The following is a 21,790-nucleotide window of genomic DNA, read 5'->3' as shown; positions in this document are numbered from 1 at the left end:
GCTGTAGAATAATGCTACTCAGTGGTGGGGCTGTTAAAGCAGTAGCTTTGGGCAGAACAGAGCTACATCTGATAGGGTAACTAATGGTAAGCATAGCTTTAATTAAAAAACAAAAAAACTAACCAAAAATCCCACCAAGTTATAAAGTTAAAGTGATGATAACTCTGTATTTTGCCACTGTGAAGGTCTAGTTTCAGTTCCAGGAATGGGATTCTTAATCTGAATTATTCTTTTCAGGTAATTCCATTTAGGCCACAGGAGAACAGGTACATTACAGAATAGTTACTGTCCATTACAAAGTTTTGTTTACGCTCAGTAAGGCATTCGACACTGTCTCCCATAGCATCCTCATAAAAAAGCTAAGGATTAGCTTTTAGTGTGGGTTAGATGAGTGGACAGTAAGGTGGACAGAGAACTGGCTCAACAATAGAGCTCAGAGGGTTGTGATCAGTCAGGCAGAGTCTGGATGGAGGCCTGTAACTAGGGGTGTTCCCCAGGGGTCTGTACTAGGTCCTGTCCTGTTCAATATATTCATCAGTGACCTGGACAAAGGGACAGAGCGCACCCTCAGCAAGTTCGCTGATGGCACCAAGGTGGGAGGAGTGGCTGATACACCAGAAGGCTGTGCTGCCATCCAACGAGACCTGGACAGGCTGGAGAGCTGGGCCGAGGGGAACCTCATGAAATTCAACAAAAGCAAGTGCAAGGTCCTGCACCTGGGAAGGAACAACCCCATGCACCGGTACAGGCTGGAGGCTGAACTACTGGAAAGCAGCTCTGTTGAGAAGGACCTGGGAGTGCTGGTGGACAACAAGCTGACCATGAGCCAACGATGTGCCCTTGTGGCCAAGAAGGCCAACGGTATCCTGGGCTGCATTAAAAGGAGTGTGGCCAGCAGGTTGAGGGAGGTCATCCTCCCCCTCTACTCAGCCCTAGTGAGACCACCTTTGGAGTACTGTGTCCAGTGTTGGGCCCCCTGTTTAAGAAGGACAGTAACTGCTTGAGCAAGTCCAGCAGAGAGCTACCAAGGTGATCAGGGGACTGGAGCATCTCCCATATGAGGAAAGGCTGAGAGACTTGGGTTTGTTCAGCCTGGAGAAGACTGAGGGGGGAATCTCATCAATGCTTATAAATATCCAAAGGGTGGGTGTCAAGACAATGGGACTGGACTCTTTTCAGTGACGCCTGAGGACAGGACAAGGGGCAATGGGCACAAGCTGGAACACAGAAAGTTATACCTCAATATGAGAAAAAAAGGTCTTTCCTGTGAGGGTGCCAGAGCAGTGGAACAGGCTGCCCAGAGAGGTTGTGGAGTCTCCTTCCCTGGTGACATTCAAAACCCACCTGGATGCGTTCCTGTGCACCCTGGTTTAGGTGTCCCTGCTCAAGCAGGGGGGTTGGACAAGATGATCTCAAGAGATGCCTTCCAACCCCTACCATTCTGTGATTCTGTGACGTTGCCTGTATTTTCACCTAAAATTAAGGAAACTCAAACAGTAACAAGGTATCTCATTCCTTGGAGCCTGCTTCCAAATCTCATTTAACATGCCAGAGGCAATAAACACTAACTTGTTGTCAGGCTAATTATGGTAAAGCTGTAGGTTTGTGATTTGGATTCGTTTCCATGCACATTACAGTTGGAGACTGCGAAGATGAAGAGAGGCAGTTACAAGCTGTGTGAACATCTGTATTTCCATACTCACAAGCTCAGTACAGTATTTATTTCAGTCAGAAGGTTTTTCTTTTTTTTTTTCCCCTTCCTTCATCTAAAAGGCATTTTGGACAGACCTGGCTTGGGCATCCTGCCTGACACCCTCAGATATTTGGCAGAGACACTTCTCTCCTTTTAAAGACTAGAGGTATATATACATTACCCTCCCTTTTGAGCCACACGCTGCATTCTCATTAATGGCAAGAAAAATGTTTTTGCTCAGTGGGGCAACAAAGCACACTTTTAATTCCAACCTCTATAGTAGACAGAGGTCTGGACTGCCACATGCTTGGAGTGGCAGGGGACAAGAATGTTCAGTGGGACACATTTCTGAAGTGTACTGGGTGAGTGCTACAGTCCTCCTTTTGTCACAGCCAGTCAGCTACTAATGGAATTTTTATAAGTAAGTAATGTAGCCAGCCATCATCTTTCTTTGGTCGCCACAGACGTTAGAAGTTCAGCCATGAGGATGTGAAAGGAGCAACTAATTGGATGTAGTGATCCAAAAGTGTAATCTTCCTTGATGTGGAGAAATCATGTCAGTATTACTTAAATGCAACCCAAACTAATACAAAAACTGGAAAGAGTAGAAAACTTCCTGCTGAAACGCAGTAAAAACAAATAGCTCTGAAGTTCCAGTCACTGCATAGTTTTGAGATGGCTTAATCCTTCATGTAACACTTTCCTAAAATAGGAAGATATTGGTGTAACAGCATCAGTCTTGCTAGACATTTATGCCAAATTCCTTATGGTCTTTTCAGAGCATAGGATTACAGTTTTATAACATAAAGAATATATTATGTCCTTTCTCCAAATAATGCAGGTACAAGCTTGTTCCATTCTGCGACTAACTTATAAGGAAGACTGAGCCACTACTGAAGAGTTGTTATCCTTTTAGCATGAGATTTTAGCCATTCCCAGAGAAAGACTTTTTAAATCTTTGTCATGTAAGTGATAGTAGATCTGCTGTTGCTAAAAGAATAGATGCAGTCTGATTTTATAGGTTTTATTTTTCCTTGGAAATGGAAGGTTTGGGGTTATTTTGCATTTCTCTACTATAAGAAAAAAATATTGTAGGGCCCTTTTATACTTTTCCCAAGACCTGCAGCTTCATTTCATTTCACATATATCTCACAAACATCACTGCTTCGAAGCAAGTGTTTTGTTTTCCGGTTCTGGCATCAACTCTGTCACTGGTACTTGGAATAACCCAGACTAATCTATTGTTGCTGTCAGTCAGATGCTGTAACAGCTCTCATTCATGCGCGCAACTTCTACAGTTCTACAGTGCAGAACCACACTGTGGGACAAAGAGACAAAATAAGCCTGAAAGGAACAAAACAGTCAGGAGACAGACTAAGGTCTATGAGGAAAGAAAAAAAAAACCAAAACCTGTTACACATGTTGCTTGCAATTACTGATTATATACATGCTACAGGTTTCACTGCTGCTGCATATGCACACTATCGATACTCTTCACAGATTCTTTTTACACGCTATGTCACACTTGCTCACACAGTATTTAGGAAACAGCAAGCATAGCTGTGACAAACTTGAGATACAGAAATGCAAACTGTCCTAAAAAGATTTCAGGTGAATGCTGCCATTCACGAACATGCATAATCCATATATTTTTTGTACAGAAAACATGGTCTGCTGTGTTGCAGTATTAAGAAAAATGTTACAGTATTTGGTACTGCTTTCAAAGCACTTTTAGTTATGAGACTCTACTAGACCCTTTTAATTTGGGTTTCTTAACCTATATCAAAAGCAAATGAAAGTACAGATCCTACAAAAAGCAAATTCAGGGCAAACCTTAATGTGTTGGATGCAGTCTTCAGCCCGTTTTCAGATCCTCAAATTCAAGCTTATTATTGATGACTGAATTCTCAGTCCTACCCCTAGTATTACTAATAGTTGTTTTCTCACTGACTCCAGCATTTAAAAAAAAGAGAACCCCTGTATGATTTCATCTAAACTATTTTATATCTGCTACCTGCAATATGCCAAGTATTTAATTTCTAGCCTGTTACAAGTGATTTGTCTGAGAACATCCCTAGACAGATCTAACTCATTTCAAATACTAGTGTATTTTCAACTGTTTTAAGGTTTAGGAACCCAACTTTACACACTGACTCTGTGTGATGGGAGCAGGCATGCAGAGCACATACTTTCTCTTTCATATACAGTTTTGTCTTCTAACAGCTTTCAGATAAAAGGTTGGCAGAAGAATGAAGTGAGACAGATGCTGACAGTGTGCATGACCAGCTCCCTAAACATCTGATTATTAAGAATGTCTCCATGCTACTTAGAAGCCTTTCCTCACTGACTCTCTAAGTCAGCCTGATGCTTCCTATAAGCAGAGGTAGTTTTGCATTTCTACCAGTACCCGTTTACTTGTGAGAACTCCTGAACAAAGAAAACACATATAATTGTAGGGCTAGAGGGTTACAAGGTGGCACGCATTTGATTATCTGCTATATTTCCCTCTATTTTCCTTGCTAATGCTATGATTTGCATCTCAGCATCCAAGTACATGCCCATTATAGGGAGAAAACAAGCCATCCGTTTTGTAATGAACCAGTAGTCCTATAAATCTTCAGAGGCTGGTATTATTTTAGTACTTTAGAGGAATAGAGATTAATCAGTAGCCAAGACAAGAATACAAGATCCCAGCCCATGCAAAACTAGAAGTAAATCATTAGGCAATGCTTTTTGTATCGCCTGATACTTTAAAACATTTGACAACAGGAGGTCTCAGAGATGCCTGTGAACTTTGACAGGTAAGATTGTTCAGGAATTACACTAGGTGGCAGAACTGTGTCCATGCTGGACTCTCCTCATACTACAATGAGTCAAGATTGTCCTAAGAAACCCTTATATATGGGAATTTGATTTTTCCAGAAACCTGTACAAGTCAACAATGACAAGTTCTGACAGTTCAAGCCTATGATAAGCATTTCCCCTTGTGAAGTGAGAATCATCTTGCATGCCTGCCGACAGTCCATTATCTAATTAATTACTGTCAGTGTCGAGTCACACTAGATGAGAATTGGTAAGACTCCTAAGGACAATCAGTTAACAGGAATCCAACTGTGTCAGCAGCATCACTGCATCTCCTTCTGCATCTGTTATTCTCTTCAGTAATGCACTCAGTAAGGAACCACTACGTTCAGTTAAATTCCTGAAACCCGTCAGTCATCCTAGGTAGATCATTTAAACTGCATCTCAGTACCCTGCAGCCATGGTGGTATTATTATTTTACCTCTTTTGAAGTTTACAAATACAAATTTGTTATTCTTTGTGAAAGAAGACATAGAAACCTTTCAAAATCTCAATTAAAAACTCTAAATATGCAACTATGCTAAAGATTTTCTCAGAAATATCTTTGATGACTTTTGATCTCCTCCCTGTTTTTTTAAGTTTGTCACCTCTTCAGGGTTTTACTGAAGATCAGGGTTTAAGGGGATTCTGCCCCTGCATAATCCTCTGTTCAACGAGTTTTTCACAAAAACCTCCCTTGAAAATCAGAACTATTGAACTACTTAGAAAAATAATCTTGCTGTAATTCCAAATATGCTCTACCTTCAGTCAAAATTAAACAAGAAACCTAAAATTTTTCCTTTTATTCCCATTAAGAGGTGTCTTCAGTAAAATACAAACTCCTTTTTCCTATAGGAGAAAATGTGCCCAAACTCCAAGTTAGCAATTTTGCAAGCTGACTCAGAACCACCATAATACATGGTTTTAGTTGCAGCAATCATTTCCAGCAGGTCTTTTAACAGCAGTTATGACCAAAGACAGAACACCTGCCAGAATAAAAGCTGTCTTCACAGAGGTTGGATTAACACCAGCCAGCCACTGCTGCAGCAGTGCTTATTCACAGCAAAGTTTCATCAACAGTATTATCAACTGGCCACCTAAACTCTGAACTGAGCATTAGCTGTGTGACATGAAGATGCTAACTTCAGAGGACTTTCTCCGAAGTTTGCAATTTGCTGTTACACCTTGCATCATCTGTGTGGCACTGCTCTTCCCCAGTACTGACAGCTTGTGTCACCACTTTCAGAAGAGAATCCTTCCCCTTATTTTCTCATTATACAGTTCCTGGCAGTTCCGTGACACATTTTTGTATTGCTTCAGGATTTCCTCTCACCTTTGGGCAAAGGGCTAGGCCATTACCTAATTTTTCCAAGTGGAAGAACATTTCCCATACGTATGTCACTTTCAAAAGCCAAGTTCACTTTTGATGACACTCATAGTTTCCCCTTCAGAGAGCCCCTTTCTGAAGCTAACTCCAGCTTACTTATTAACTCCCCTCTTCCCCCGCAGCCTGGTCATGTGCAGTATGTGTGTGTGTGAGATACTCCTTGCTCACTCTCGATGTCAACTGGCAGGACAACAGGTGATGTCACACCGAGCCAGACATCACTGCTGTCCTGTTGGGAGGACTTATCTGTCAATGCAACATGACCTTCAGACCAATTTCCAGCCACTTCCAAACATACCGAACAACTTCCTTTTCTAGCACTGAGCACCTCTTGGTGCTTTGCAGCTTCACTGACTCTTCCAAGACAAACCATTGACCCTCTACCAATTTTAAACTTCCAAATTTCTTGGGTTTTATTGGTTGCAGTTAAGTGAAAGAACCAGTATGTTTAATCACAAAACTAGTGGTTTGGCATACAAACAACGTGTTTATAGAGTAGGTGGAGGAGAGAGATGGGTTGTTTGGCTCATCAGTCCTAGCCCTTTATGACTGCTAAGCAACCCCAGAAGGAAACAGAATACCACCTGAATACTTGGTAAGCTTTAGATTTTGTCTCAGTGAAAAGCCACAACAGTCACAATTCATCACAGGAACAGAAGCAGAATGTTTTTCAATAGTTGACTGCTAGTGGCTATCACAAAACACTTAGCAAAGATCTCCCTATACAAAAGATCTACATGAGACAGAAAAATTGAAATAATCTTAGGGAATCAAATTCTTCAGCAGCAGAAGGGCAGCACAGAAAAGGAACAACAGCAACTACCAAGCAAACAAACAAACAAACAAACCCAAACAAAAAAACCAGCAGATTATTGGTCCTTAGAGATCATTATGAAAGCATGCTGCATGTATTAAGACACAAACTTACAAATAGTTTAGAAAAGGTAAAAAGGTGTTTTAATGTACAATACAAAAGTGAAAGACAAGTCTAAATAAATAAAAGATAATAAAAGGAAAAGCTTATTCTTAAGGCCCTATGCACAGTGACAAGCACCTACACTTGTCACTGTAAGAAAAAACAGTAAGATCTCACTGTTCTGTGACTGATTACAAGAATTTTGTTGTTGTCTGTTACTGTCAACACTAAATAATCAAGTTGTTCTTTACATCAAAACAGTTCCTAGGCTATTGACTGCTGAATGTCTTAGTACTCCACATCCTGGTAACCAGATTTGCTTTACAGTTAAGGTCAACAACAGCAGCCACAGGGTGGCTATCTCCACGCAGAGGATAAAGTTTCAGTGTTTCCCCATTGAGGGGGAGGAAACAATCCCAGAGCTGAAGTTCCTCACAATTTATTTGAAGAAGGGTGTTTAGGAATCAAACTTTTGCACGCCCACTACTGCAAATTAGGCAGAACACCAAAGCAGACGTGATGTTGTTATGCAGTCAGTAAATCAGCATAGTATATTGTCACAGATTAAACCATTTAAGTACTAGGAAGTACTTCTTCAGCTTTATTTATAGAGGTAGCAGACAATACAGAAGAAATCAAGCCATTCTGAATCCCATAAAGACACTTACTGCAAATTCAGTTAAGTTCTTCCTAGAGCTTAATCCACCTTGAAATAACTCCTAGAAAGAAATGAAAATCAGGAAGAGAGTAACTATGTAAGCATCATTACACTACAGAAGTGTTTTCATATCAGAGCAAACTATATTGGGTGTGCAGTCAAAGGAAAAGAAAGTGTGAGACCTGTTATGAGAAAGTCTTTAAAAGTCTTTTTTTCTTTTCAAAACATTGGTAGTAACAAGGTCACAAATTTGTAATGCATGTCTATATATGGTAAATAAGCATTCACTGCTTATGAACTGTACCAGTGATGGCATTTAAGCCCTTTTTTGCACAGAAATGACATGCATAAGGGTAATGACCATTTGGTATTTTGACCCTGTTTGGAAACTTATTGACAGAAGCCGCAAGTTACTCCTTCAGCAAACAATTACAGCTGGTTTAGCTCTTCCTTTTTATGACAAGGCTCTGTATTTACTCTAGACTTCCATGTAGCTTTCCAAGTGGCAACACAACAGTCGTGTAATACTGATTTTCGAACAATTACACAAAGAGGCTTTATTCCAGAGAAAAAGGAAATTGTTATATGCATACACAAAATAACTATCCTTAAAGATTCAATTTCTGAATCCCTTCACAAGAAATTCTGCTCTTAATAAAAAAAAAAAAAATTATTTGTACAAAACCCCCAACAAGTGTCATAATACACAGTGTCAACATTTATATGCAAGGACCTTAGATGTCAATTCAGGTCTTCAGAGTAGTTTAAAGCAAACATTGTTTTACCACTTTTGGTTGCATATGGTCTCTCATATGAAAACCATTTAGATCTCTGTCCTTTCAAAATTCATACTTTTAAACCGTTCTTCAAGTACATCAGAACCTTCATCACTGCCTGTACTACTGAAGTTTGTATCGAAATCCAGCTCATCCTGCAATCCACTGCTCTCTTGGCCATTTTCAGTGGTCACACTCTCAGTTCTGTCTTGTCCTTTATCAATCCTGCAGAAAGAAAGAGGATGTTATCACCACCCACTTTTGGAATTTTTCTTTCAAACAAGAATGGGATGGAAGGTAGAATATCCTACTGGGGATGGAAGGGGGTGGGAGGTGGGGAGGAGAAGAGGGACAATAACTTAAGGGTACTTTCACGTTGAATAGGAAAGATAAAAGACAGTAAAGGAAAAATAGTCCATTACAAAAAATATGTATATGAACAGTTTGACCAGCTAAGCAACTGCTGGCCAATTGTCACAAACTAATAGTTTAATACAGGATGCTCAGTGAAGAGAGAATTTAGTAAAATTATAAAAAAGAACAAAAGCCAGCTAAATATATTGCAGTAACTGTGTTCAATATCAGCCCTTGTTTAGCTTTTCTGTCCACTAGTAACTGAATCTTCAAATGACAGGCAAAATGCAAATGGTAAATTGGCTTATGCGTATTTTACAGTGCTGTATACCAAAATCCATTTCAAAGTGCTTTGTTCCTAAGGAAGACATGCATTTATCCTTTGGTATTAAAATAAAGTACCTTATCCACAGTCTTTTTTTTGGCCCAGCCCCACTAACACCAATAGGTATTTCACCCCTAGTTTCAGCAGAAGAGAGTGAGGGTAATGACTCCTACTGATTCCTGTCAGGATTATTCAGAATATGGCATAAAGTAGAACAGCTTCTTGGCAGTTTCCAAACAAGCTTTATTAAAAGGGGAAGAAACCCTGCAGTACTGAAACTATGTAACCTATGAGCTACTTACGGAATTACTATTTCTTCTTCTTTCCCACATTTAGCACAAACTTCCAGTTTACCAGCACATGGTCGACAAACAATATGATAAGGATCTTTTACAGTCTTCTGGAGGCACTTCACACTGTGAAGAAAAAGAAACATGATTAAAAAATATTTGTGGACACTTATTAAACATTCTGTGTTCAAAGACATGGACATACTTTTCAAAAAAGCAACATGTTACAGGCCAATTTCATATGAAACAATTGGTGTTTTAGCAAGCAGCGCTATCAAAATCTTTGCCTGTCTTCCCTTTCCTTTAACTTTTTCAGGAAGAACTATTAAAACAAGAACTGAAGAAGAAACTGAATATAAAAATTCTTGATTATATAAAAAAGTGATAAAAAAAGTATTTCCATGCATTTCAGTAGGTAGTTTTACTTTAAAAGCTACGTAACTTCTTCTGGTTTAATGATAAAAGAAAATAACAATATAATATAAAAAGGAAAATAACAATATCGTATAAAAAGGTGCATGCATTTTACAAACACAAAGCTTTCAATTCAAACACTACAAAGTCTTCCTCTTGAACTTCTCAGAGTATAAACAAAGCCAGTGCTGGACTTCGCTTTCTATGAACACAGGCCTGCAAGGAATTGTATTCCAATTAAACCCAAAGTAGTTATGTAAAGGTTTTTGGCTATTCTTTTTCAAGACATGATAAAACTCTGTAGATTAAGTCATTTCTAAAATGCTATGGATGAACATCCAGCTGACATTTCTAAAGCCTTGGGTTTTTTTGATATTTTTCGAGAGCAGAACCCAGGACTATGTATCCCATTTAACACAGCTGTCCTAGAAGTCACTCTTCCTTGGCTCCTCAGGCACTCAAAAGTCTGTCAGGAAAGATTCAGCATACAGTTCTGAAAAGTGAATTTGCATACTTGGCTAAAACAGGCTGAAGAAAAATATTGTGTTTTTGCATGCTTTATAAGGAGACATGCACTAACCAGCATCTAGTGAAACAGAATTTTTACTTGCTTTCTCAAATCCCATTCTTAAGCACTATCACCTTCTCCCTGCTACCTTCATCCAGGCTCTGCTGAGCTTTCGTTATTAAGATGTGCATACCCAATTCCTTAAGAAGCTGTACAAACACAAGAATTGCTGTCGCACACATCTGACAAAAGTGAAGTCTGAACTGCCTAGGGTTTCTGGTCTTCCCTCCCTCCCAGGAAAAAGATACAGTTAGATGTCACTGGAAATACCTACTTAGTTTTGGGGATTTTTTTCTTCTATGTTCAGTTGCATTACTTTTAAAAAAATGTCTACAGCTCTTCTAAGCCGTGTCACACCAAACACTATCAATACAAGGTGGATAGACCTTTTTTTAAAATAGTTGTAATAATTAAGTACTTGAAATAAAAGTAAAGTAGGGATAACTTGGGGTTGTACTAACAATCATAATTTTGAAAATCTTAAAAAACTAAAAGCAAGCTGAGGTACAGAAAATTCCTTCATTTCCATCGTCTGTGAATGAAGAATTAATTTTTTCCCCATATAGTCACGCTTTCAATGACTATAATGTGTTTACTTCACCTAGAAGCTTCACCCATTGAAAATCTCCATAGTCTTGTCCCTTCAGAACAGCAGCCCACTCAACCATTCTGCTGCTGTAGGCTGGGCTAGACCATCACCTGTAGAGCTAGAATAGTCTGCAGTCCAATTTACATGTTCAAAAGTATGATGGAAAACATCACGTATGCTGTCACAAGCAGCTGTCCTGCAATGCCACTTTTTCTATTTCCAATGCTTCTATGATTCACATGCTTTTTTTTCTTCGGAGGTAGGCAGAGAAGAAGCAAAAGAACCACATCCACCACCACATGATTTGTTACAGCTCATTACTTTTAAACAGGATGCACATAGTCATTTGAGAAAGAGTTAAAAAAAGACAAATCCCAACATTATCCATGGTGAATAGAATCTAGGATGTTTACTTTGAGAACCAGTGAGACTTCTACCTAATTTTTTTTCATGAAAGGGTGGAATTGCTTACTAAAACCAAAATATTTGTTGTATATAATTTCATATTAAAACGTAAAACTTCTTACAAGTGGGGGATATAGTATGAACAAAGATTCCTTCCCTTTAACCTACTGAAAAACAAAATAAAATACACCATCATTCAGGAAACTTTACCCATACATTTATAGAACCTCTTCAAGTAGTTCGTAAATATTTCAGAACTATGTAACAGAGAACAACACTCAAATGCAAAGCAAACTACCATAACAAACCTGGCTATATCATACACCACAGCCCAGCTGTAGTTTGCCTGAGTTCAGCATTTTATTATTGAAATGCTGGCTGTGTCTGCAGCCACAGAGGTAAAAACCTTTGCAGCTGAGCAAGTAAGAAGCAAGCAGACAGTATCCACTTCAGAAAATAAAATAATTTATAGCTCTGTGATAAGTTAAAGATATTTATCACCTTTATTATGTACTTATCAAAAAACACCTAATACAGACCTGTATGCAACAATGCTAAACACTTATTTAGGATTATATTTTCACATACAAAAAGAGATAACATACTAAGAGGTAATGAAATACAGGTATTGCAAACATTTTGCAGGAATTGAGGCCTCAATAATGCTGAGAACAGTGTTGCTGATGAGTTTTGATATGACACAAAATTGAAGCCTTCTCCTCCTCTTTTCTATACTAGTCTTTGTGAAATACAAAAGTTGAGAGATGTGCAGATTCCTCTAGTGTTGACTTGCAACAAGGCCTTTGAAAATCATGTTACGACTGGTTCAGGTTTGACTTTTTGTTCAGGAGGCCACACTGACGGTTTTGGAAACTTACAGACCCACAGTTGAAGCATTTTAACAGCAAAGAAGGAAGCACTTGCTTTTCCACTGTGTTTTCTTTTTAGAAGTTTAACAAAAAGAGACTAATGGATTACAAAATTAGTATTGCATATATACTATCATTGCAGACTCCCAATTTGAAGAATCTTATACAGTAGCAGCTACTACTTGTGAGTCTCCAAAACTAGAATATTTTCAAAAAAGTTCAAACTACATTATCAGTGTATTAACACAAAGTATCGTCACTCACCATTTTTTAGGCTTTGATAGTAGTTTGTACTTGCTGAATTTTACCCGCCACTCCAAGATACCTTTGCAATGCTGACACACTCCATCATGAAGCTTAGCATTTATTTTCTGAATAAATAAAAAAAAATTAAAATAATACATTGAAGATTTCCTACTTTTGTAAGTATAATCTTGCTTAGAAAGCATTTCCGCCCATCATGTGATTAATACAGTATTTAGAAAGATGTTTGATATTAAGCATTTCATATACATTTGCTGCTAGCAATTTTCTTTAGTGGAAAGAGTGCTGAGATAGTCTTTTACCTCGAGGTAGTCTTCATTGTTATTATCATAATTTTAATGTTGCTAATTGTAGTACTTATTTTGTTATTATATTGTTGTTAATAGATTATATTTTTTTCCATCTGTAGAGATTTTACAAAACAGATTTAAGCAGAAATGACCCCTGAATTACACAGTTTTTATCCTAAGAAGACAACTCACATGACTTTACATTTAATGTATTATTGTTCAAGCACCATTATACTATACACTTTAAGTAGTCTCAGGATTTTTTCTGAGATCACAATAAAGTAGAATCCACACATTATTTGCAGTCAAATAATCCAATGTCTTTTTTATCATAAACTTCCCTTATGAAAAAGACATTTTTGCTCTCAAGTACCTAAGATAAAATGGTCAATTAAACTATGGTATATCTTCAAAACAATGCAAAGATTATGTTAAGATCCTCTATGACATTGTGTGTTTAGTTTGCTCAGGAATACAAAATGTCAACTGGTCAGTACTATTTGCACAAAAGAAGTTATTCTGAGATGGGAAGTAGCACCAAACCACAGTGTTACCTTAAATAACAAGCAACAAATACTTGTACATTGAACGTACTTTTATTTCTTCTCTATCTAAAAATGTCAGCAGTAACTTTATCTATCATACCAGCGTGCGTATTCATTCAGAACTTTAAAAATAGAAATTTCACAATTTAAAAAAATGCACATAGCCAAAAAAATTATACTGTGCCTTTTTAAAGACAGCTTAAAAATGGCTACAGTATCAAAATTATGTTATTAACATGGCCTAAAACACATCTATTTCTTAGAATACCTAAACCTTCATTGGAACAGATTCTGCATTAAAACTGGGGTTAGTTTGTTATTCTTTTACAAATGATCACGAAAGTTATTCTATGTATACAGTAGCTTCTGAAGTAATTTCCTGGTTTTATGATCCACAAGAGCTTCTTACTACTCCACAAAGTTCTACTTCAATACACTACACAAACGAACAAGCCTAGCTTTAAAAACACAGTATCTTATTCTGTTCTGAAAAATATATGTGGCGGAGGAAATGCTACTTACAAGCGAGACTATTCTATAGGACTTGTTTTCCATTGTTTCCATTTTTACTAGATTTAAACCATTCACCATGAGTTTTCCCATGGTGCAGTTAACTGAAGGTGTGGTGCTTTTTGGCTGGTTCATTTAAGAGACAGTAAACTTTTTTCAAATGATTGAATACAGACTTGGCATGTTAATAAAAAAAAAAAGAAAAGAAAGGAATGAGGTTTTGCAGAATGCTTGAATATTGAATACAGAAAGCTCTGGTTCTGATGTCAGCCATGCATTATGAATTAAATTTTCCAAGACACGCAAACATTTGGCTAACATGGAAACTTTCCGAGAGAAGAAAACCATTGGTAAGTTCTCAGTAGATATCTGTTAAAGGGCTGGCAATTCAAACTGCTGTCAGCACTGACTGTGTTCATTCTTTCAAAACTCATACAATTTGAAGACAAGCCTTCCTTTCAGTGTTTGACTATCACAAAGTAAAGCTCCAAGCAGTATAGCCTGAATAAGCTTCTAATAACCTGAAAATTAGCCTGAACTTCCCAGTTCTCCTCCTTACTCTCCTGATTTGCATTTATTAGTAACTCAGGAGGGGAGAAAGTCACCAGTTTGTATTCCCAGTTTGTATTCCCAGGCTTTCTTCATTGTGATCAATTATTTTTAGTATTTCTAAGGCAGAACCCAACAGACATCAGAAGACTGCTTTCCAAAGGGAGTTACCTTCCTTGCTGAAAACTACCTCGTTTCCAATAATACATCCTGACATCATGGCTGGGGACTGGGGTCAGGAGCCCCGTTACTAAGTGATGCAGGGGCAGGCTCAGCAATGTGTAATGCACTTGGAATGCAGGCAGCCACACTCAGGACTGCATGTGGCATAAACAGTGCAGAAGAACAAAATAGGAACTACTTCCACCTCTCATCTGAAGGAAATCCAAAGTTTGTCAAACAGGCAGCCTATTATAAATTCTGCTAAACATTTGCTATGGAACAAGGAAATATGCATAATTATTAATGGAGTTTTATAAAGCTCTTCCCCCTTTCAATATGCTCATCATCTGCCTCCAGAATACACAACAATCATATGGTGATTAATTCTTTTTTCTATTTTTATTTTTTATCAAGCAAACTAAAACACAGGCCATCTGAAATTCTGACAATGCCTTTTCATGTTATTCACAGTACAGATCTTTGCATGAAAATACCACCTCACAGGAAGGCCAAGAGACAAGTCAGGTCGTATAAAGACTGTACTATTGGGAATTTTTCACCTTTGCTTTGAACAACAAAGTCTGCCTCTTATCTGATGCCTTCATCCCAGAATTATCCCTCCCACTATATTAACACCTTGTTTTACCACTGAAAAAGGTCTTTAGAAGACAAGTAATACACAAGAAGCTCTAAAGTAAAGTAAAGGTAATGTGATTTTTGCTGTGCAAGTGAATTACATTATCCACAGAAAGACAGTGAATCTCTATCAGAGATTCTATCTATCAGATTACTTCTACACAGTCACAACTGAACTGTTCCATTTTCTTGGTATGATCAACGACACATCAAATATCCACAGCAAAGATAAAGAACACTGACCAAAATGCTACCTAAAGAGTCTTTTGACACCAAATTAGGTGGTAGCTACGAAGATCACATTTATGTGTAACTTAAGATCCTGATACAGGCATAAAGATGCCTGGCCTTTTCAACCTAGTCACCCACAGGACCACAGATCTTACACCGGTATTCAAAGAAATGACAAGGTATCTGCTCAGAAGGTAACAATTGAAGGAAAGATGACAGCTTTTAAGTTTTAATTTCCTCCTTCCAACAGACACACATACAGCACAGCCTCTTCCTCCCCTTCAACAATTTCCTGTATTTTTTACTCAGTGTTGGCACTTCAAGTACGGGGTAGTGTAGTTAATCATTAGCTCAGCACATCTGAATAGACTATGACTCTACCGTCCTTCTACCAGGCTGTTGATTTTTAGGAAGTCAATAGAGAATGATGGAATGATGTAAAGCAAGCAAGCAGGGAGGTTTACAGAGTTTAACCTTGACTTGCGTTTGCCTTCTAAGTTTATTTTGCTCAGAAAAAATGCCTGATATTTAGATGTTACTATTACTGAAACAAGTTGGTAATTTACTGTCATTTTCTACACAAAAGTCACCATTTCCTCTGATCAAAAAAAGGTATCATATCACTTTCAAAAGCAATGCAGACTTGAAGAAGCAAAGCAAGCTGTCCCTAATTAAAGACTTGGATAAGGTGTTTTTTTCAGATATTTGAAATCACCAAAGAACATTTGAGAGTAAGTTCTCCTAACAAACTGGAAGAGAAACTTCCCTGGTATCTCAGTTCCCAGTCAGAGTGCGGAAGTTATTAGTTAAATCAAAGACATACCTCTGCTGCTTACTTTTCCTATTAATATTCACTTTTCAATATCTTTTGTTCATTGCTTAATATTCATATGGTTTCACATATTAATATTTTCTTCCCTTTGCCCATTTAAAGCTTGCTTTCCTTTAAGGGTACGAAGAAACAGCAACCCACACAAAGACCTGAACAAGGTTTGTCACCTTCAATATTCCCTTCCAGCTTTTCTACCCAGCTTTTATGCAGGGAGATAGTTCTCATACACAAAAAGGTGGTAGTGCTTATGGTCTAAATTGGATTTCTTGGTGTGAGAACTACTCTGACAGGTTAGATTCTCTTCCTGTCACAGCAGTTTTTTGGTTTTGGTTTTTTTTAAGCTCATTTCCCTGTTTTGGTCAATAGCTTTTTCCTCTTTTCTTTTGCCACGCTTCCTTTCCTCCACGGACAAGTGCAACAAGTGCTTACAGTATGCCTATATATCCTCCAAAGCAATTACAGTTATGCAATACAGACACACATAAACAGTCTTAAATTATACAGTCACAAAATATTCCATGAGCATATCATACACACACTGCCAGGTCAACTGCATTAATGAAACAGCATCATCTGTATGCTCACGTAACCCAATATTAAATAATTTAACAACCTACCAAAAGCAGTTCAGAATGTATTAAGACACATGCACCTACACCTACTAACTTGGCACACAAAATAATCCCTAGTTTAAGCTAGCATCAAAGCACTCACAAGGAAGGTGTAATGACGAGGTTTCAAAGAAGCCTCACTGTCTGTTTGGAAGTTTCTAATTATGTGTGAACCTATGGGTATTTTGATTTACTGCAAGCAAATTCCTACTACTGAGTACATGCCAGTGGTCTATTCTACCATAAATTAATGCAATGCCAGTGACAGCTGTAAACTTCCTTGTCAGAAGCACAGGTGATGCTGTTTCAATCAACAAGGCTGAATGCAGCATTTCTGAATAACTACGCTTCTGTGAGAAACAAAACTCCACAGGATCTCCAGCACACAACTACAAAGCAGAGTAGACCAGTGCAGACTAACAAATGTGAAACTGCCCTACACGACACCAGCTTTTCAAGGTTCTAATACACATTTCACAAGCTGAAATCAAGTCCCCCAAAGAGCTTCACTTGCTCACATATTGTATCAGTGATACTTTAAATTCCATTTTCTACACAGATATTTTCTCATCTCTTTCTAAAGAGAAGTATATTTAATATTTTAATCAAAGCCTTAAAGTCTTCCTTACATCCATACTGGTTACCTAAGGATGGCTATAAAGCTAACATTTAAGGCCCTTCCGGGTTTTATTGCTATGGACTTTAAATCACATGAAATTAAAAGCTTAATCTAAGCCCTGTTCCAAATGGCCATCTTAGAGATCAAATGTTTAGCTTTTCTCAGATCATTGACCATGGATCTGAAAGCATGCAAGTAACGAGCAAGAGAATGTACACACTTGGAAGGACTGACAGTCAACTCCCATCCTCTCCCCACAAAGACCAAAGACACACAAGCGCTCTCTCTCCCCCTCTCCCCTCCATGCCCCTCCCCGAGTTAGGTTACAGTCCAGAACAATTGTTATGCTTGCTCATCTCCCTGCATGAAAGGCAGTAACCCATGCCTGAATGCACTTCTGAACCCAGAATAATAGGGGTGGCTACAGAGCAGACCTTAGCCTAACAAGCTACCCTGTGTTGCAACAAGAACAGAAACTAACCAAACTCCAGTACTGTTATCAGACAATTCCAGCTGGCTGCTGGTTTATCTATATGTCCCCTCTGAGCTTCAAGTCATGATCACTGACTCAGCATTTAAGCTCTGTATCCATCTGTTCTGTTCCTACTGCCTTCTGACAGTCTTGACCAGAACCTCCACTGAAACAAGTTATTTATCTGTACAGCCAGCTGAAGAAGTAGCTCACATCAACACTATGGTAAAGCAGAGGTTCAGATTTAATAATCTCTGATATTTAGGGTAATGTGGGGCGTACTTAATGAGAGGAAAGAAATGGAGAAACAATCAGTCATTTGGGTGTAAATATGAATCACTTTGTGGTTTACCATCTTATTACAACGGAGTTCTAAATATCCTCATTGAATGCTGTTTGCTTTCATCTCTAGATATACTCCAGCTTCCATGTTGACTTATGTAACATACTTTACATAAAATGTATATTCATATAACATAATGTATATTCCTTTGCTCAGTGCCACAAACAGCTGTTCTGGAATATACTATGTAAAGCAAGCACCCATAAACAAATTTCAAGATTCAGTAACTAACAACACATTGTGTCTCACCCTGTCCTGGCTCTTTCTTCTTCAGTTCATCCTGGGATGAAAGCCTTCTAAGCACTGTTGTAAGCAGTTGCCCAAATACAGTAGAGGCATTGTACTTAGCTGCAAGGGTGTCTCACCTCAAGTAGCTTATTCCAGAGTAATGCTGTAGTAAAGACTGATCATTAGAGGAAAGGCAGATGGATCTTTCAGCATGTTCTGCAAGCAATCAGATCTATTGTCTTTAAGATTAAAAAATGGATGCCAAGTGTCAGACAGAAAGCACAAAACCTTTCAGAAAACCACAAACAACTGGATAACAACTGCCAGCAGGGAAATTACATCAATTTCCTCTGCAGATACTGCTTCACCAAGAGAAGCAGCAGTAATACTGCAAATAACTACCTCAACTCCAAACAAAGTACAAGCTGAACTTACTGTAGTTAATATTCAACATTGCTAATGCAGTGCACAAATGCAGCAGCATGAAAATTTTAAGCTTAAGAATTCCACAGACTTTCAAGATATAATGTTGCATTAGTCAGTCTGTAAGAATAGTAAAAGACAGGCCAAATACCTTTAAAAAAAAAAGCAGTGACTTATAGGAGATCCACCCTTTTTTAGAAGCTCTGAGCCCTCTGAGCTAGTGAGGGGTAGGAAGGAAGAATGTCCCACTCCTGTATCAGACCCTGTGATCAAATTGCTACAATTTTTTCACTTCCATCATCACACCTTGAATGTCTGTGGCACACCTGATCATTCAGGACTACACAGAACAAAGATGCAAAACTGTCAACATTCAGCATAGTCTGTATCTAAACTATGACATTGATCACCACTTAAACTTCGTTAGTCTAACTTCTTTTCAGATTTCCCAAATAGCAGAATCAGGCCTAGTCATCACAACAAAGACCCCCATGTACCCCTCGGCACTAGAATTTGCACATGACTGTATGCCAAAGGAAAAATGCATCCTTTCCCTTTACCACACATTATCTAACCCCATAATAGGAAGCACCTTCCTCAAGTTTCTTCCCAGTGTTCAGCCATCTCCATGAAGTGACAGGCACAGGCAGAAAACATTCGCTTGAAACAGAAAGGAAGAAGACAGAGTCTTAATGCCCACAGTGAATTTTGGCTACATTCAAAAGCTTTAGAAAAAAATAATTATGTATGTGAGTGCCTCGTACTGTGTACCCAGTCCTATACGATATAAAATATATTAAAAAGGGAAGAAAACCACACATGTGGGTATTAAAGGGATTACTTCAGTTACAAAACTGATGTCAGAACTCGGTTTCTCATTGAAGACTTCCTGATAGACCAACTCTCTAGGATATTTTTGTGTGCACATGTTCGTAGAGGCCAAACAAGAAAATATTGTCCTCTCAGGGATCATGCAGTGACTCACACAATAAATAACACCGGTGCTGCTTAGGGCCCAGGAAAGCAACCTGTTCAACTTGCTGAACCAGTCCCACAACATCTGGAATTAAAAAAAAAAAAAAACAACAAACCACAACAACCCACAAAAAACCCCAAACATTCCTCTCTGGTCCCATAGGTTTAACTTACTACTTTCTTCCCCTCCTCTTAGTTCCTTTTGACAACCCAGTGGGGTTCAGTTAAAGGCATATTGACATAACAGCAAGAGCCCCAGCTAAGCCTCCTCTAGAATGCTCATCTTGTGTTTTGTTTTATTCATGTTTTTCACTTTAGCTTGTAAGACAAAACATCCCACTTTCATGTTGTTACTGCTCAGGCACACTCTTGGTCTTCATCCTCTCCCATACTGCTATTATGTCGCCACAACTACATGCATAGAGCACATACCAAGAATATATGGTAAAACACCACCTTTTCCTTGCTTACAAACAGACAACAATGGTCTTTTGTAACAATAGTGTGAAAATATTGAAACATGATAACATGCATAGCAAAAGCATGGTAAAACAGCTAAAGATGCCTTTCTATGTAACTACTCGGAAAAGCCCCTTAAGATTTTCTTAAAGCTGTAAAGTAAACCTGAGTCTTTTTTAAGCTGTCTCAAAAGCATGTGAAGTGCAACTTGATATTTGTATGGATGACAGGAGGAGTTGTTCAAAATAAATTCTAAAAATGTCAAGATGTCTGAAGCAACACCACGTGGTCACAAACTTTGAAGACAGCTTTCAAGAAGCCAGACGGATAATACCACAGGGAACATTCACTTACTGCACTCACTGGACAAAAGTAAATGCTTTATTTCACGCTTCCTCTTGATAATTCTTTGGCTTAAGGAGGACCTTTCACGTTATAAATATGATTCAAGTGTCATATAAAGTGTTTCCTTATGCAATTGCCGAAGAGGCTTATGGGCCACGTGACAGCTGACTGAAGTGGCTGGTTATGGATCACAGAATGGTAGGGGTTGGAAGGGACCTCTGGAGATTATCCCGTCCAATCCCCCTGCTTGAGCAGGCACACCTAGAGCAGGGGGCACAGGACTGTGTCCAGGCAGGTTTTGAATGTCTCCAGTGAAGGAGACTCCACAACCTCTCTGGGCAGCCTGTGCCACTGCTCTGCCACCCTCACAGGAAAGAAGTTTTTTCTCATATTGAGGTGGAACTTCCTGTGTTCCAGCTTGTGCCCATTGCCCCATGTCCTGTCAGTGTGCACCACTGAAGAGTCCGGTCCCATCCTCTTGACACCTGCCGTTTAGGTATTTATAGGTATTGATGAGATCCCTGGTCAGCTGTCTCTTCTTCAGGCTGAACAATCCCAGGTCTCTCAGCCTTTCCTCATAAGAGGATTGCTCCCTTAACACCGCGGTGAACCTTTCAGACAGACCTGGGCCAAAGGTCTCCCCACCGCTAACATGAAGAGGTTTATCAGCTTCCACCGCTGAACGACTCCCGTTTGGGATACCGAAGCTCTCCGGGACCGCCGGCAGAAGGCCGCGCAGGGCCGGCCCGCCGCTCCCGCGGCACCTGCGCACCCGGCAGGCCGCGGGGTACGCCTTCGGCACCAGAGCCCTCCGCCGCTCTGTCTCCACTGCCACCCTCCCTCCCGCCCGGCACCCGCCAGCCCAGCGCTCTGCCGGTCTTGGTGGCGGTCCCGGTGGCAGCCCCATTGCCTACCTTGCGCCGGGAACTGGCGTCATACTTGTCGTTCCTAAAGGCGCGCGCGTTCTGATAGCGCTGTGGCCGCGTGCGCGACACGTTCCCCCTCTCCGAGCTCATCCCCCGGGCAACCAGCGCCGGCCCCGGAACCACTCCGCGCGCCCCGCCACACCCAGCCCCACCGCCTCACCATTGGTCCGCGGCTGCTGTCTGTATAACCCCTCCGCCCACAGTGGTTCGTTGCTTCTTCGGTGCTTCCCGCCCATCCGCCTCAGGCGGAGCCTTAGTGGCCGGAGCGGCGCTACCGGCTGCGTC

The 21,790-nt window shown here is 39.5% G+C and overlaps 1 protein-coding gene across 1 annotated transcript; it reads right to left on the bottom strand.

Annotated features, from left to right (window-relative positions):
- Nucleotides 1-7,401: 7,401 nt before the first annotated feature.
- Nucleotides 7,402-21,706, bottom strand: CZH9orf85 (chromosome Z C9orf85 homolog). The gene is made up of 4 exons (XM_075080055.1): nt 21,494-21,706; nt 12,350-12,456; nt 9,253-9,366; nt 7,402-8,496 (listed from the first exon to the last, which is right to left on the bottom strand). The coding sequence occupies exons 1-4, from the start codon at nt 21,593-21,595 to the stop codon at nt 8,319-8,321; spliced, it is 501 nt and encodes a 166-aa protein (XP_074936156.1). The 5' UTR covers nt 21,596-21,706; the 3' UTR covers nt 7,402-8,318.
- Between the last annotated feature and the right edge of the window lie 84 nt (nt 21,707-21,790).

This window comes from Phalacrocorax aristotelis, chromosome Z (assembly GCF_949628215.1).
Source record: "Phalacrocorax aristotelis chromosome Z, bGulAri2.1, whole genome shotgun sequence".
Classification (NCBI taxonomy): domain Eukaryota; kingdom Metazoa; phylum Chordata; class Aves; order Suliformes; family Phalacrocoracidae; genus Phalacrocorax; species Phalacrocorax aristotelis.
The sequence above is the reverse complement of the archived record's forward strand: the minus strand, read 5'-3'. Positions and strand labels throughout refer to the sequence as shown.